This window comes from Passer domesticus, chromosome 7, assembly GCF_036417665.1.
Source record: "Passer domesticus isolate bPasDom1 chromosome 7, bPasDom1.hap1, whole genome shotgun sequence".
Classification (NCBI taxonomy): domain Eukaryota; kingdom Metazoa; phylum Chordata; class Aves; order Passeriformes; family Passeridae; genus Passer; species Passer domesticus.
Window position 1 is genome coordinate 53,907,312 of NC_087480.1, and position 14,635 is coordinate 53,921,946.

Sequence of the window (14,635 nt, forward strand, 5' to 3'; positions counted from 1 at the left end):
TTCCTGACTACTTATCTGTTTGAGACTGAGGTGTTTAATCTAGGAGAGAGGGAGAGGTTTTATCAGAGGGAGCAATTTATCCATCTGTGTGGGATGGGATAAATGGCCCTGCTCTCTTCCTCCTGTCTGACTGCTTTGATCCTGCATGAGCAGGTTTGGGTTAACAAACACCATCTGGGGATCTCAGTCTTTCTGCCCCAGATCTCACCATCTGCATAAATGAGTTGCATCTGTCTGTGCTTATCTCCTGCCTTCAGAGAGAGCAGCCTGAGGTCCTGAAACCAGAGGCTCCTAAGAGTGCCCCTCCTGTGGGGTTGGAAATGTGCTTGGGATGCTGGAGAAGTGGTGCTGTGGAGAGGCCAGTGACTCTTGCTATCCCTCACAGCTAGCAAGGCTGTGGATAAGTGTGAGTATTCCCATGCTAGATGCCATTTAATGTCCAGTGAGCAGGTGTTTGTATGATTTTGAGTAGTAACTTTGTTTGTAGAATCATCACCGTCAGTGAAGGATTACTGGAATTTATCATGGGAGTTGCTTAATAGTTCCATTTTTATTTTTGTGAGCAAATTACAGTGGTGGGAGGTGATGGACACGGCTGTATTCCTCCTGGGGCAGCCCATAGTTCCATCCATGTGAAGTTACTCCACTGCCAGCAAGAAAATACTATTGACCTTCTGTAATCCTTTCCTCTCAGCACCACCCTGTTTCTGCAAGAGGCAGCACTGCTGGGAATTGGGGTGAACCCACATCCATCCATCCTTGCTGGAAGTGCAGTTCCTAGATTTACCACTGTTTGAACCTATCCTAAGCCAGTCCTGCAGGGCATCTGGGTTCCTTAGAGGATTCGTTTTTATTGGCAAGGAGAGGGGTCAGGAGGTGGCGTTTCCTTCCTGCTCCCCTCCTCGGTGCAGTCTCTGCACTGCTGCTGGCAGTCGTGCAGCGCCGTCCCTTCTCCCTGGGGGCCGTGGTGACTATGCCACTCTCTTGTCGCGGCTCAGGGTCTCCACCTCCTTCATGAAGCGCAGGCACAGCTCCTCCTGCCACGGCAGGGCCACGCACTGCACGGCCACGGGCAGCCCCAGGGCTCCTGACACCGCCTGCAGTGGGGGCACGAGCAGGGAGGGCTCACCCGGGGCTCCCACCTCCAGCACATTTTGGGAGCTTGGTTTAGGCCTGTGGCTCATCCCACAGGGTGGGGAGGTGGGAGTTCGAGCCCTGTTAGTGTGCTGGGCAGAGGGAAGGCTCTTGGTCTTTGATGGAAATGATTGCCAAATCTTGGGTAATGTGTTTGAGACACCTTCCCCCCACACACCCCAGCCAGCTCTGCCTTGAGCTGTCTTGTAGGCAGATCCCTTTTCCTTCAGCATCCTCATTCCTGATCCATGCTCCACTGACAGCCTGGGCCTGGTTGAAGGCAACGTGGAGCAGGAGGAAAGTGCAGTGCAGTGCTGTGGGCTGTGGCTGTTGCAAGGACCTGCTCCCAGAAGCTTTGCTGCAGGGCTCCTTGCTGCTTCAGCCTGCCCAGCCTATGGGAAATCCTTTAGTGCCCCCAAAACTTAGTGACTTACCTGCTGGGGGCTTGGGAGAACAAGGGGTGTGTGCAGGGTGGGTTTGGGGATTAGCAAGGGGTGTATAAAGAAGATATGAATTTTTTTGCACCGTGCCCATACTGATGGAGATATTTAGGAGCCCCTGGTATCATTGAAACTGTTAGCTGAACACACTTCAGCAGTCTCTGCTCCCCCACGTGCCCTACCTGTTTCAGTGTCCGGTCCCAGGGGTCATCACAGCATCCTTTGTAAAGCTTTAGCTCTTCCTCATCAGCCTCTGTCACGGTGCTGACCGGGACAACCCCGGCGGGGAAGTTCAACACGTTGTACAGCATCGTGGAGGAGATGGCACCTGAGAGAAGCAGGACAGGATGCAGGCTGTCACAGCCTCCTGTCTTCAAACTTACACATTCCACATTCACTGAAGCCCCTGAGAGCTGTGTCTGTCTCCATCTGCTCAGAGAGCTGTGTGTAGTTACTTTTCCTTCCCAATTCCCATGAAATGCTTGGGGGGGCAGTGAAGCTCCATGGTAGTGGAGCCACCCTCCAGTCTCGGCCACTGTGTTTCTCTGCCCTCCTGGGAAGGCCCCAGACTCACTCACCGAGGAGTTTCCTGGGGTATCCCGTGGTGAAGGCAGGCCCCAGGACAGGGCACAGCACCACGTCCAGCTGGAGTTCCTTCCACTGGCTGATGAACTGGGAGCGGTACACCTGGGAGAGAGGGGTGTGTCGTGGAGCCATGCCTGGAGCTATGGCCATGCCTGGAGCCATGGCCATTCCTGGAGCCTCCCAGCCTCTCCAGGCATAGCTGAGGAGGCAGCAGCAGGCAGAGGTGCTCAAGGGATGAGGCAGAGTGTTTGCCTGCACTGCATGTGGCCAGCAATTTGGAAGGTCCCACTCTGGCCATCCTCACTCCCAGGACAGCCTTCACTGTGCCTGGGCATGAGCACTGCAGGCTACCAGTGAAATTCTGTCTGGCTCGAAAGCCCATCCACCCCATTCCTATCATTCTTTGTGCCTTTCCCTCCATCCTGTCTCCTCCCCAGCAGCCCCTCCCCTGCACAATCGCTTTCCAAACCCATGACTTCTCTGACCTGGTGCTTGCCACAAAGCCTCAACTTGCAGCATGATGCCAAAGAGGAAAGTCCTCAAAACAAACCTGTATTTCATGCTGATGATTCCACATCTCCTTCACTGACCTGCAAGTGGAAATCATAGCAACATCTTTAAGCTGTAAGAAAAGGAGGAGTTTCTTAAATAGTCCTCTGGGTTGATAAGCCCTGGTGATTTTTGCAATTGCTTGAAACAATACAGCTTTCACAATCTTCCTAAAGTTTCCTTTGGCATCTGGCCAAGCAATTAAGCAGCAAATGTCTGGAAGTGCTAGAGAGAAGGTTTTCCTGATGGGCCTGGATTTAATACTCATCTCTTCCACAGGCTTCCTGTAATGACCTTATCCATTCAAATGCCCCATTCCTGTCAGGATATCACTAGAGGCAGTGAAGCCATGTCCAGGAATGAGGGACAGCAGATCACAGCCTGGTGTGAATCAGTTCCCCCCAGCCAAGGACACCTAGAGGAGAAGGTATCACCCATTTCCATAGACATCCCTGGGGACAGTTCCATCTTACCTCATTCCAGCCATGGCGCTCAGGTAGTCAGCCAGGCGGGGAAACTGGAAAGGCACGAGGTTCCTTAGGGACAGGGCATGGGGCTGCAGTAACTTGTGTCACCCCAGGAAGCCCCTGTTCCTGTCCTGAGGGACAGGGACTCACCAGAGGTTTAAGAAGCAGAGCCAGCAGCTTCTTCACCAGCCTTGGCATCTTGCAGGAATTCACCTGTGGTTTCAAGCCTGGATCTATAATATTTCCTGTGCTGAGAGATGACAAGGGGATGGGGTCATGCCAGAGAAGCTGTTTGCCCTTTCTCAGAGAGCTGAGTGTTGCCTGTTTGGGCTGGGAGAGCTGGGCTCCTTGTGCCTGTGCCATGCTCACGGCATGGGGATGGAGGTGTTGGCAGCACTGCTGCCAGAGGGCTCCTACTTACAACACATCCAACCAGGTACGGCCTCCATCAGCAAAAAACGTCTTCAGAAACAGTTCAGTCATGACATAGGGGATCCGGGGAGGAGAGAAGAGCACCAGCTGCACCAAAACACAAGATTATGTGGCAACCTGAAGATGTGAATGGTTTCCAAGACCCAAATGTGGATAATCCTCAGAGGCAAAGAAGCACCTCCCTGGGTTTCACTTTCCAAGAGAAGCCCTGGTTCAACCATTTTCCATCCAATAATCTCCCCATGAGGTTATTCCTGCTGGTTGCCCCTGAGATGCACTGCTTCCTTAGGCAGAGGGGTCTCTACCTGGTGTTATGTGGCTGGAATAACATAATCCCATACCTCAGCCAGGTCATTTTTCCCACAGATGTGCTTGGGAGCTGTGTCTGGTTTCTGAAGGGTGATTTCCTCAGCGAGGAGCGAGGCTGGGGACACGCTGGGGAGGAGAGCAGGGGGTGGTGGTGCTCACCTGGTGCCCAGCTGCCTGCAGAGCACGCCTGGTTTCCTGCACTGCCCTCCTCATGCAGGGGGGCAGCGGGAAGTATCCGTCGGTGTCGTAGTACCCGACCCGCAGGGGAGTGGAGCTGGAGTACACCTGGAGCAGGGAGACACCAGGTATCATTCCTGTTCCTGATGGGATTGCTGTGAAAATCCTTCAGACGTGCACCATTGACCAGGTCTGGACTAAGACTGGATGCAGCCACACGACATCAAGGAAGCGAGGGGGGTTCTCTCTGAACCTTGTGATGCCGTGGGAGGCTCTCCCTTGCTCCTTGTGTTTCCCTATTAAATTCTTAGATGTGAACTGTTGGCCAGTCTGGGACTAGGATTGGACTCAGCTGTACCTAGGCTCTGTCAGGAGTTTGGAAAGCAAGGGGGTCCTTTCTGAACATTGTGACTCAATGGGAGGGTCTTCCCTGCCCTTTGCACTCTTGTCCTTTGCATCCAATTTCCAGGCAAATCATCCCAAAGTGACACTGAGCTGATGTTCCTTTGTGTTCTCCATCTTCACAATAAGTAACCCTGTCATTGACCTTTGTCACCCTTTTGCAAATTTGTATTGAAACCTGCTTTTTGCAATGCCTTTGGCAGTGATTCTTTAGGTGCCCAAATCCCTCATTCGTGACACCCGCCCTGCTGGGGAAGGTCTGCTCCCACACTGACCCCCGCTGCAGAAGGGGCCAAGAGCTCCAAATGCTAAGGAGTGACTAATATTCTGGTTTGCTGCCTATAGTTACCCTTTCCTAAAGTCTACCCCTGCCTTTTTCTCCAGGCCCTCCTTCAGGAGGAGCACAGCCACTCTAGACAAGTGGATTCAACCACTGCTAAAAAGTGTGGAGCTGGAAAAACCTCCTGAAGCTGGTCTGCTGCTGCAGCAGTTTCTGCTTCTGTCTCATCTTTCCCTAAACAGCTCCAGCCATTTGCCATTTGCTCCAGCCATTTGTCATCTTCTTCCCTGCTCTTTCCTGGATCTTCTCAATTCAATTAGCTGCATTCCAGCTAAGACAGGATAACTACTGATTTGCCTATTTTTTCCAAATGACAGTTATGAATTGTGCCCTCAAAGAGAGCTATTTTACTGAAAACCAGTACTGTAAAGATAAGTGGACCCTTCAGGAGGGCGTGTGGCACCCAGGAAGGAGCCAGGGCTTGCTGAGTGAGGGCCTTACCTCCTCGTTGAAGGGGATGGGGGGCACGCTGGGGTCCAGCTGGAACATCTCCTGGCAGAGCAGAGCTCTCATGCACAGGGCCAGGCTGTCCACGTCCCTCGCCATGGGCCCCAGGGCACAAGGGACTGCATGGGACAAGAGCAAACACCCACAGTGAGCAGATGGATGTGCCAAAGACCAGCCCACCCCTCTGCACAGCCACGTCGGGGTGGGCAGGCAGTGAGGGAAGTTTCAGATGGACTCCAGACAGCCCTTGGTTGTCTCAGGTTTTCTTCTGGCCTGCAGGAGAACACCAGGCTCTTCACAGGATATAGGGAAAAGGAATTTGAAATTCATGTACCTGCCAGGATGCCATTGACAGGGCCAGTCACTCCAGATAGGCTATGGGAAAAAAAGAAGTAATTTCAGTAATAGGGAAATATTCACAACGTGTTTGAAAAGCATGTTGGGTCTCCAACTCAGGACCAGAAACAAAAGGAAGTTATTTCAAAAATTTGAATGGAGTAGTTCAAACCAGGAAATTTTGGCCAAAAGAAATAAACCTAAACCCCAACAGATCTTAGTTTTGGTTTAACTAAAACTGCTCCATTTTGGCATTATTTAACCCCTTTAACTCCCTTTTACTTTAAACTCCAGGCTAGATTTACAATAAAAATACACCCATTTCCCACGAAATCTAACCATGACATCTCCTGGGGGAGGTTTGGAGCAAAGCAAGCCGCCCTTTAAGAGCCCCCCTCTCTCCTCCCTCCAAGCACTCACCCAGTCCTTCCCCCTGCAGCCAGGCCTGCCCAGGAGCAGGGCTGGCAGGGCAGCCCCAGCACCCACCTGAGCCTCTCAGCCGTGGGTTTGAGGCCGCAGAGCCCGCAGAAGCTGGAGGGCAGGCGGATGCTGCCGCCCATGTCGGAGCCGATGCCCAGGATGGAGCCTCCCCCTGCGATCAGAGCTCCCTCCCCTCCCGAGGAGCCCCCGGGGCTCCTCTGGGGGTTGAGAGGGTTCAATGTCTGCCCAAAGATGGGGTTGCTGCATTCGTAGCTGGGGAGAAGAAAGCCAGGAGAGAGGCTGTGAGGAGCAGCCAAATGCCTTGGGTTTGTGTGTTTTTCTTTGCAGAGAGGCTGTGTGGCATAGCCAACCCCATCCCTGCATCCTGTAAATCCCTCAGGACACAGCTCATTCCCACGAGCCTCTGCTCTCCCTCCATGCACTTGATTTGTCTTAACTCATGGTAGGCTTTTCCCCCTCTTTATCTTTTATCTGACAGCTTTTTCAGTTGAGATTGTTGCCAAGTAAGGCAGAGGGACTCTCCAGGACACCTCTCAGGAGCCAGGGAGGAGCGTGTCCAGGGACCTACAGGCTGGGATTTTCCTTCAGAAGCACAACCAGATTTTTAGTGATGTATGTCACCTGAAGAGGGATTGTGGCACGTTGGTCATTGCAAATGGGATGGCCCCTTGTCTCTTCAGGACCTTGACCAGGACACTGTCCTCCTCCATCAGAGTGCCCAGGCACTGCACGAGCCCACAGGTTGCCAAGTGCCCCTGCAGAGAGGAGGAGTGACAAGGGACAGTCAGTGCAGTTCCCTTGCTCTTTTGGAAGGATCCTCTGGCACTCCTTCAGGGGTTGTGTGTTTGGTACCAACCCACTCCCTTGAGAGCCCTTCCCTCTCCTTCCCTCCTTGGCAGAGGGCTGCCAAGCACTCCCTGGGTTGAAGCTTCTCCTGGAGCTCTCCTTGCTCTTTTCCTCGCTCCCTTTCTCCCCTGACCCAAATGCAGCTCCATACTCCATAGGTGCACTAGCTCAGGATCAAACCCAGCATCCTGCTGTCCAAGTGAATCCACCAGTGGATGTTCGGGGAAGGAATAATCCCAGGTAAACAAAATGTGTGAGCAATTTTCAGTTAGCCTTTGGTATTTGGGGCTCAACTTTAGTGCAGCCTGTACCGTGTCACGTATCAGAGGAGAAATCATTTGTGCCTATAACTATTCATCCCTGGCTTTTCTCTGCTGATGGAGGTTTGTGCTGCTTTTGGCTGGGCTAGAGTTTATTTTCTTCACAGTAGCTACTGCAGGGCTGTGTTTTGGATTTTGTGCTGTAAACAGTGTTGATAACCCAGGGATGTTATTGTTATCACTGAGCAGGGCTTGCACAGAGCTCACACTGCCTCACCAGGGAGCAGGCTGGGGGGGCACAGCTGGGAGGGGACAGTCAGGACAGCTGACCCCAAGTGACCAGAGGGGCATTCCATGCCACATGGAGTCATGCTCAGCATATAAAGCTGGGGGAAGAGGAACGAAGGGGAGATGTTGGGGGGTGATGGTAACTGGAAAACTTGGGGTTTCCCAGTTACCATCACACATGATGGAGCCCTGCTCTCCTGGGGGTGGCTGAACACCTGCCTGCCCATGGGATGTGGTGAGCGAGTTACTTGTTTTGCCTTCCTTGTGTGCAGAGTTTATATAATGAACTGTCCTTATCTCAACCCACAAGTTTTCTCACTTTTACCCTTTCTATTCTGTCTCCCACATCCCACCGGGTGTTGGGGGAGTGAGTGAGTGAGTGAGTGAGTGAGTGAGTGAGTGAGTGAGTGAGTGAGTGAGTGAGTGCCCACTGGGTTGCAGCTGCCTCAGACACAGCCAGGTTTCCTGTGGTGCAAGCAGAGAGGGATTGGGCCCCTTTCCCTTTCTCCATCTCCCACCATTCCCCACCCAGCCCAGCCCCCTCTGGGACATCCACAAACACAAAGGGAAGAACCTTGTGGCCGATGTGATCCTTGATGCTGACGGGGATGCCGTAGAGCAGCCCTTTCTCCTCGCGTGCTTCTATTTCCTGGAGCTGCTCCTCACACTCTGGGATAAAGTGTCGCAGGCAGTTTGTCTGCTGGGTCACTTCCAGGGCCTTTGTTGGGCATGTGGAGGAGCAGGTGGTGGATAAGAACAGCATCATTGCACAGCTGCATCCAGCAGCTACCTTGATTTACAAAATGCAGCCTGAATAAACCCCTCCCCAGAGCATCCCAGCTCAAGCCATCTCAAAGGACTGCCCAGTGATGGATCTGACCAGGAGACAGAGCATGTTTTTCTCTCAATATCTCCTGTATTAAAGGCTGGTCATAATCCAGCTCCAACGAGCCTTTTCAGCCACCAGCACACATGCCATGGCATGGAGAATGTAAAAGATTTGGTTTGTCCATCTCACTGTGGATGGACACTCACCTTCTCTAAGTAGGTGTAGAGGACAGTCCTGGGGGACAGGGACCCTTCCTGGAGTCTTCCAGTGAGTTCCAGCAGGGACAAGGACAGAATGCCATCTGTCTGGACACTGGGGACCTGCAGGGGGAAGGTGAGGGGGATCCAGGGCAGCAGCTCCAGGTATGTAGCAATGTGGAAAATGGATGGTGTTTGCTGCTACCTCCCAAAAGCATCTTCTGAGAAAGCCGCTCGGGCAGGCAGAGTCAGTGACTCAATCCACACTCACACCACAGATAACTCAGCAAAGAAGGACAGAAAGGGTCTGTGGAGGAGTCCTTACAGAGAAGAAGAGTTCTACAATAAACCTCCTCAGCGAGGTTTGTTGTAGAGCCACGCTGAAGGAGTCCAGGGACAGAAGACAAGAAACCAGTGCAATGTCCTGGGTTAAGTATGGGGTCAGGGGCCAGTGGTCTGCGGGCACAGGGGCAGTACCAGGGCACAGCAAAGGGCAGTGACTATGGGAAAAGCCCCTTTTGCTCAGCCCAAGCACTGAGGCATACTCTAAACCTGTGGGAATTTCTTCCAGGACATTGCCCTAGAAGTTCCCCTGAAAGGCTCAAAGGCCTCCCCACAGTTACCCTTTGGCTCAGGGGATAAGGCTGCTAAGTTTTGTCAACATAATCACCAGAGCTTGCTGGAAAGGCAGATCCTGCATGTGGGGGTTCAGACCTTGAGCTGCCAAGTGTTTTATCCTGAGTTTGGGTATCGCAAACCTGATGCAAGCACAGGAACCCAGGTGTTGAAGGGCTTTGTCCATCCACTGAGGCAGAGGACAAGGCAATGCCTTCCTCCTGGCATGGTGGGAGTTAGCCACTGACCAAGACATAACCTCAGCTGAACAAACACTGCCTGGGGCAGAATGTACCAAAGTCCTTGCACACAAGTCTCAGGCTGTCCTTTCATCCCTCAGAACAGATACAGGCAGTGCAGGACAGCCCAGGCTGAGAACAAACATTTAACAGCTCCAGCCCATCAAGCTGCAAGGAAGCCAGCAGGGACTCACAGGTGGTCTACTCAGGTAAAGAAGACTGGCAGTTCTCAGTGCCACCAGGTTTTTAGAGGTTTTATATCATATATTTATATTTATATAGATCTATATTTAAGAAAAAAGGTTGTAGATGTGTGTATCACTTGTAGCTGGTGTGCTTTATCTCCAGGTGTGTTACCTGTATAAACATGGTTTACCCACTGTGTATTCAGAGGTGAATGGAGCAGAAAGGAAAGGTGGTTAGAAATGATGTGCAGTAGAAATCAGGGCTGTGCTGGGTGGATGCCTGGCTCATTCACCCCCATGTCACACCCTGGTTGCTCCCAGGGGACACTGAATGCCCTGTGTTTCACTAGTGTAAGGTTAGACCAGGCTCCTTCTGGGCAGCCTGATGGGAGGTGCCACTGCCTGAGAATGCTCTTTTTGGAGACACCCCTGGAGCTGTCCAGAAGCCAAGTTTTAGAGCCAAAGGTAGAGGGGTGTGAACAGATGTGCAAACTTAAACAGAGAAAAAGCTTTCTTGCTTCTGCCCATTATTGGAAGAGACATTTCCAGCTCATTAAAGCACAGGGGTTTGGATCAATGCAGATCCAGTGCATAATCACCTGTGTTGTTCAAAAACCTCTCTCAGTGAGTAATTCACATTCCCCAAGATGCAGGCTCCCACCACACCTCATCCAGCTCGAGGAGGGCAGTGATCTCCCTTTCTCCCAAAGCAGCCTTCCCTCTTGTTGAGGGCTGCTGGCACATCTTATAAAAGTTATGTGGCCATCAGCTGGAAGGAGGAGCTGAAGGACAGCATCAGCAGACACCCCAGTGGGACTCAGACCCCCAGGGAGGATGGTTTACCTGCTCCCTGAACTGCTGGACAGCCTTTGCCATTTTCTTCATGCCCTCATCCCGGGTCCTCCGAGCCTCTTCCATTTTCTTCTGGATCATCTTTTTGCCCAGCCATTTCCAGACCCCCAGGGCTGCCACGGAGCCGCCGAGCAGGGCGAGGGCAGCAGAAGTGTCCACCTTCCCCTCTGGCAGGAGCATTCCCAGCTGCTGCTGCTGGATCATCACTCCTGCTCTGCGAGGACGCAGTGAGAAGGAAAAGCAAGGCAGGGGCAGGAGACCTTCCCTGGCTCCCCAGGCCCATCCCTCCCCCCAGCATCACTGTCCTGGGTCAGCAAACAGTTCAGAGAGTTCAGTCTAAAGCTGGCCCCTGCAAAGCCACTGGAGGTGGAGTGTGCAGTGAGAATGATTAACCACAAAAAGGAGAAGGTAGAGTTTGCCAATGGACCTTGTGTTCATTGGGGTATTGGGTTTGTAGGGGCTTTCTGGACTGTGGGAAGTTCTCTGCTGGGGAGGACTGTAGGATCGGCTGAACAAATGCAGCAAGGAAATTGCTGCTCTTCCTATTTCCTGTGTGGTCTGAGAGGACAATGGGAGAAGAGGAAAAACAGCTTGAAATAACAAGGCTTCCCTGCACAGGGCTGGGGAGTGTTATGCTGAGGGAATGCATAGCTGTGGGGTACCCTGGGCTCACCAAGCCCCTTCTGCTGCTGCCACGGTGACCAGAGGATGCTTTGGCACTGCTGTGGTGTCCTCATGCACCAGAAGGAGAGGCTGATCCACCCTGTGACAAAGCAAGTTGCTATTGCCTTAGGAGTGGAAAATCTCAGAGGCTTGGAGGCCAGGAGCAAACTATTTCCACCAGACATTGGAAAGGCTGATGTGTGACGTCTTTCCAGCACAGATGCCTCTCACTGCAAGCACCAAGAACAACACACTGAGCTGAAGGCCACAGTGAAACCCAGCCAACATCAGCCATGGTCTGTCTGCAGTCTCCTCTGTTCCTTTTGGATGGTGGATCCTCCCTATGGGTCCCCTCCGTGGGAAAAGTGTTTGGGCAGCCATGGATTGTGCATTACAAAGCTTTGCAGGCTTCCAGCAGAGTGTGGAACTGGATATGGAATGGAGGCTGAAGAGGCCTCTCCCTTCAGGGCTAAGTGGTCCTCCAGTGCTCAGTTTTCCATTGTCATGTCTGTTCTTTGCAGCTGTAAGAGCTGACCGCTGCTTTCTGTCACAACTTGTGCCAGCTGGGAATGTTCTTATCTTAGTTCTTAACTAGAGAAATGTATGGACTCTGAACAAATCTGGCTTTGGTGTCCTCAAGGAAACATTCTGGAGCTGGCAGCAGTGTGGTAACAAATTGAGCTGGCCTTTTCCTGTGTCCATTCCAGTGGCACCCTTCCTTGGGGGGTGCCCCCTCAGCTCTGGCACTGCTGGTGTGAGAAGAGCTGCAGCTTGGGAAGATGCCTGCAGCTCATCCTGCTCCTGCTCCATGGTGCTGGCTGCAGCAGGAGCTTCCAGAAGGTGCAGAGTGATGCACGTGAGCAGAGCCAGCATGCAGCAGTGCCCAGCCCTCTCCCAGTCCTCATCCAGCCTCCAGGAATCCATGCCAGAGGTGGCTTCTTTGCCTGTGTGACAGCACCACAACCTCTGTGATGGGCTGGGCAGATGTGGGAGGGTTTTTTCCCTGTGCTGGGAAGTGTCAGGGCATCACCCTCCCACATCCTCCCACATCTGCCGTGCTCTGGGATCTGTGCCCTGGTCCTGCCCTTCGGACACTTGGTAAATGTTTAACACAGACAGACACAGCTGTGTCTGGACTGACTTGGCATTTCAAGGGCACATTTTTCAGCAGGCACAGCTGCATTTCCAGAATGCTGGATGGTGGATGCTGCTGGGGAAAACCCTTCTCCTATCAATGTGCCAGCATCTCCACATCCTTCATGAATCTGAGGTGTGGCTCCTCTTCCCACCACAAGGCCACAAATCCAAGGGAACCTAAAGGAGGGAAGTAGAGGGATATCCCAAGTGGAATATCAAGTCCACAGCAGAGGAGACAGACCAGCCTGACTTGCAGGCCAGTATTCACTTCTCCATGTTGATTTTGTCACCTGAATTGATCCAAGACCAGGTCAAACCCACTGGTGGAGTTCAGATGAAAGCCAGGACCCTTTTCACAAGGAGAGTCAGCCTCTAACAGCTGGTCTGGGATTTCACTGTGGCATCCACAACATGCCCTTCACTTTGACCATCCCAGAAAAAGGCAGTTAAAACAAATCAGAGAGTCCCCTCCTGTCCTCAGCATGGCCTGCACCATCTTTGCTTGCAAGAGCAAAACTGCACTGATTCACTCGCAGCAGGTTCAGCTCTCAAGCAGGCTGGTTCTTTTCCGAAATTCTTATAACTGAACTGGTTTTTCCCTAAATTGGTAAGAAACATTTTTGTCCGCTTTGACCCCATTCTGATTGAAATGAAAAAGAATAAATCCTGACAGCTGTGTCTTGTGTTCATGTATTTGTAACCAAGAACTCTGATGCTCTTTTTAAAACTATTTACAAAATGAGGCATGTTAACTATGCTGCTCTGAAAGAATTTTGAAGACATTTTACGAAATACTGAAATCATAGTGAAATGGGCTGGACCCCTCTGGGGAACTTGTTCAAGTTGGCTCAGAGGGCTGAATAAATGTTTTCTGGGTATTCTCCAGTTTCTGACTCATTTCAGCCTGGAATACCCATTGGAAGCATAACACTTTCCTCAGTTCCAATCCAACTCCACCAGCACTCACAGAACATAACAGCTGCTAAGAAACTTCCCCCTACCTAAGCTGCAATGTTCCAAACACCAAGGACATCAGTTGAGAGGTCTGTCCCTAACAACCCTTCTTCACGTTGCTCAGCCAGGACCCTGTTGGCTTTTCCTAAATAAACTGATAGGATGGGAAGAGAGAACTCCCACAGCAACCCTCAGACCTCTGACAGCAGGGGCTGCTTTCTCTCCTGACCATCCCTACATTTTTATGGGTAATGCACTATTTTCCTTCAGATTTTTCACAGCCAAGTTGTATGAATCCTGCTCAGAACTTGTCCAGCAAGGCAGAGATGTGATCAGAAAGGGTGCTGCAGAGAGCTGTTAGTTCTTCACCAGAAGTCCAGCAGCATTCCTATTTCTTCCATCATGTCTGTTGTCTTGCACAGGTCTGTCCCCACTGAGTGACAGCTGTGACTTCAGTGCCCTGATGGGAGGGACTGGGATGTTCCCAGCTGCTCCATGACTGGGCACAGATCTTCCAGCAGGAAGCTGGGCTTTCACTGGTCTCCCATGGGCAAGCAGGGAATGTAGGAAGCTGGAGAACAGTAACAGGAAAGAAAACAATAAAGAGCAAGCACATTGAGACCCTGGTTGGAGGGGTGAGGATGTGTGCAGTAAGCAGCTGTTTCAGAGTGAAAGATTTACAAACCCTAATTCTTGCTTTTTTTGTGTGTGTGTTTCAAGGGTGAGCCCTGTTATGTTCAGCTGTTTTGTTTCACCTGCTTTTTGAACATTTGCTTTAAGCTTCTTCAACTACCACCTTCCTTGAACTTCTTTGAAGTGAATATCTGTGATCCTGGGAATGTTTGTCTCCATAATTTTCTCTGCCACTGCCTGCTATATAGAGAGCTCTGTGTATTTTGGATCCTGTAAGGGAACAACTGACCCCTTCTAACCACTCATGTTCTGTTGGTGTAAGTCCTTCTAGGGCGTTTTATTTGCTCCTGGTGTTGTGATTATGCAACAATGTGAACTGCAAACTAAAGAAAAAGTCCTGCAAAATAAATTAAAACCAAATAAATACCTGGATTTCCTGATGCCTCAATCTCTCAACCTTGCTTGGCTATTTATCTGGCCACAGAATGAAATGTGCATTAAGGAGGGCAGATTTAAATTATTAAAATCAGGAGGGAGGAGGAAAAAGGATCAAAGACCACAACTGGGATATTGTGCTGAAGATGAAAGAAACTAGGCAAAACAAAGCCCTTTTGGCCCAAGCAGCATTTGTACATAATTCTCTGGGACAGACCAAAGCCTGGACTTTGGTCAGTGCACTCTGCAAACACACAGTGCAGGGCTGCAAGGGCTGCACAGCCTGAGCCAGCAGCCCTTGGTGAAGAACTGCAGACAGCAGCACTGTGCTGGTGGGTGTGGAAGGGGCTGACACTCTTTTTCCAGCTTGGAGGAGGCCAGGAGGAAGAACTCTGCTGAAAACTTGAAGTTATGCCCTGCTAAAGGCCTTTCTCTGCTAGTGT

At 51.5% G+C, this 14,635-nt stretch overlaps 1 protein-coding gene across 1 annotated transcript; it reads right to left on the minus strand.

Annotated features, from left to right (window-relative positions):
* Positions 1 to 8: 8 nt before the first annotated feature.
* On the minus strand, positions 9 to 10,650 carry LOC135305276 (vitamin D3 hydroxylase-associated protein-like). Its single transcript, XM_064428770.1, has 15 exons — positions 10,362 to 10,650; positions 8,489 to 8,602; positions 8,028 to 8,171; positions 6,681 to 6,814; positions 6,105 to 6,311; positions 5,617 to 5,657; positions 5,277 to 5,401; positions 4,076 to 4,201; positions 3,597 to 3,694; positions 3,326 to 3,425; positions 3,182 to 3,225; positions 2,710 to 2,749; positions 2,153 to 2,261; positions 1,757 to 1,902; positions 9 to 1,097 (listed from the first exon to the last, which is right to left on the minus strand). Exons 1-15 carry the CDS (start codon positions 10,572 to 10,574, stop codon positions 972 to 974), a joined length of 1,767 nt encoding a protein of 588 aa, XP_064284840.1. The 5' UTR covers positions 10,575 to 10,650; the 3' UTR covers positions 9 to 971.
* Between the last annotated feature and the right edge of the window lie 3,985 nt (positions 10,651 to 14,635).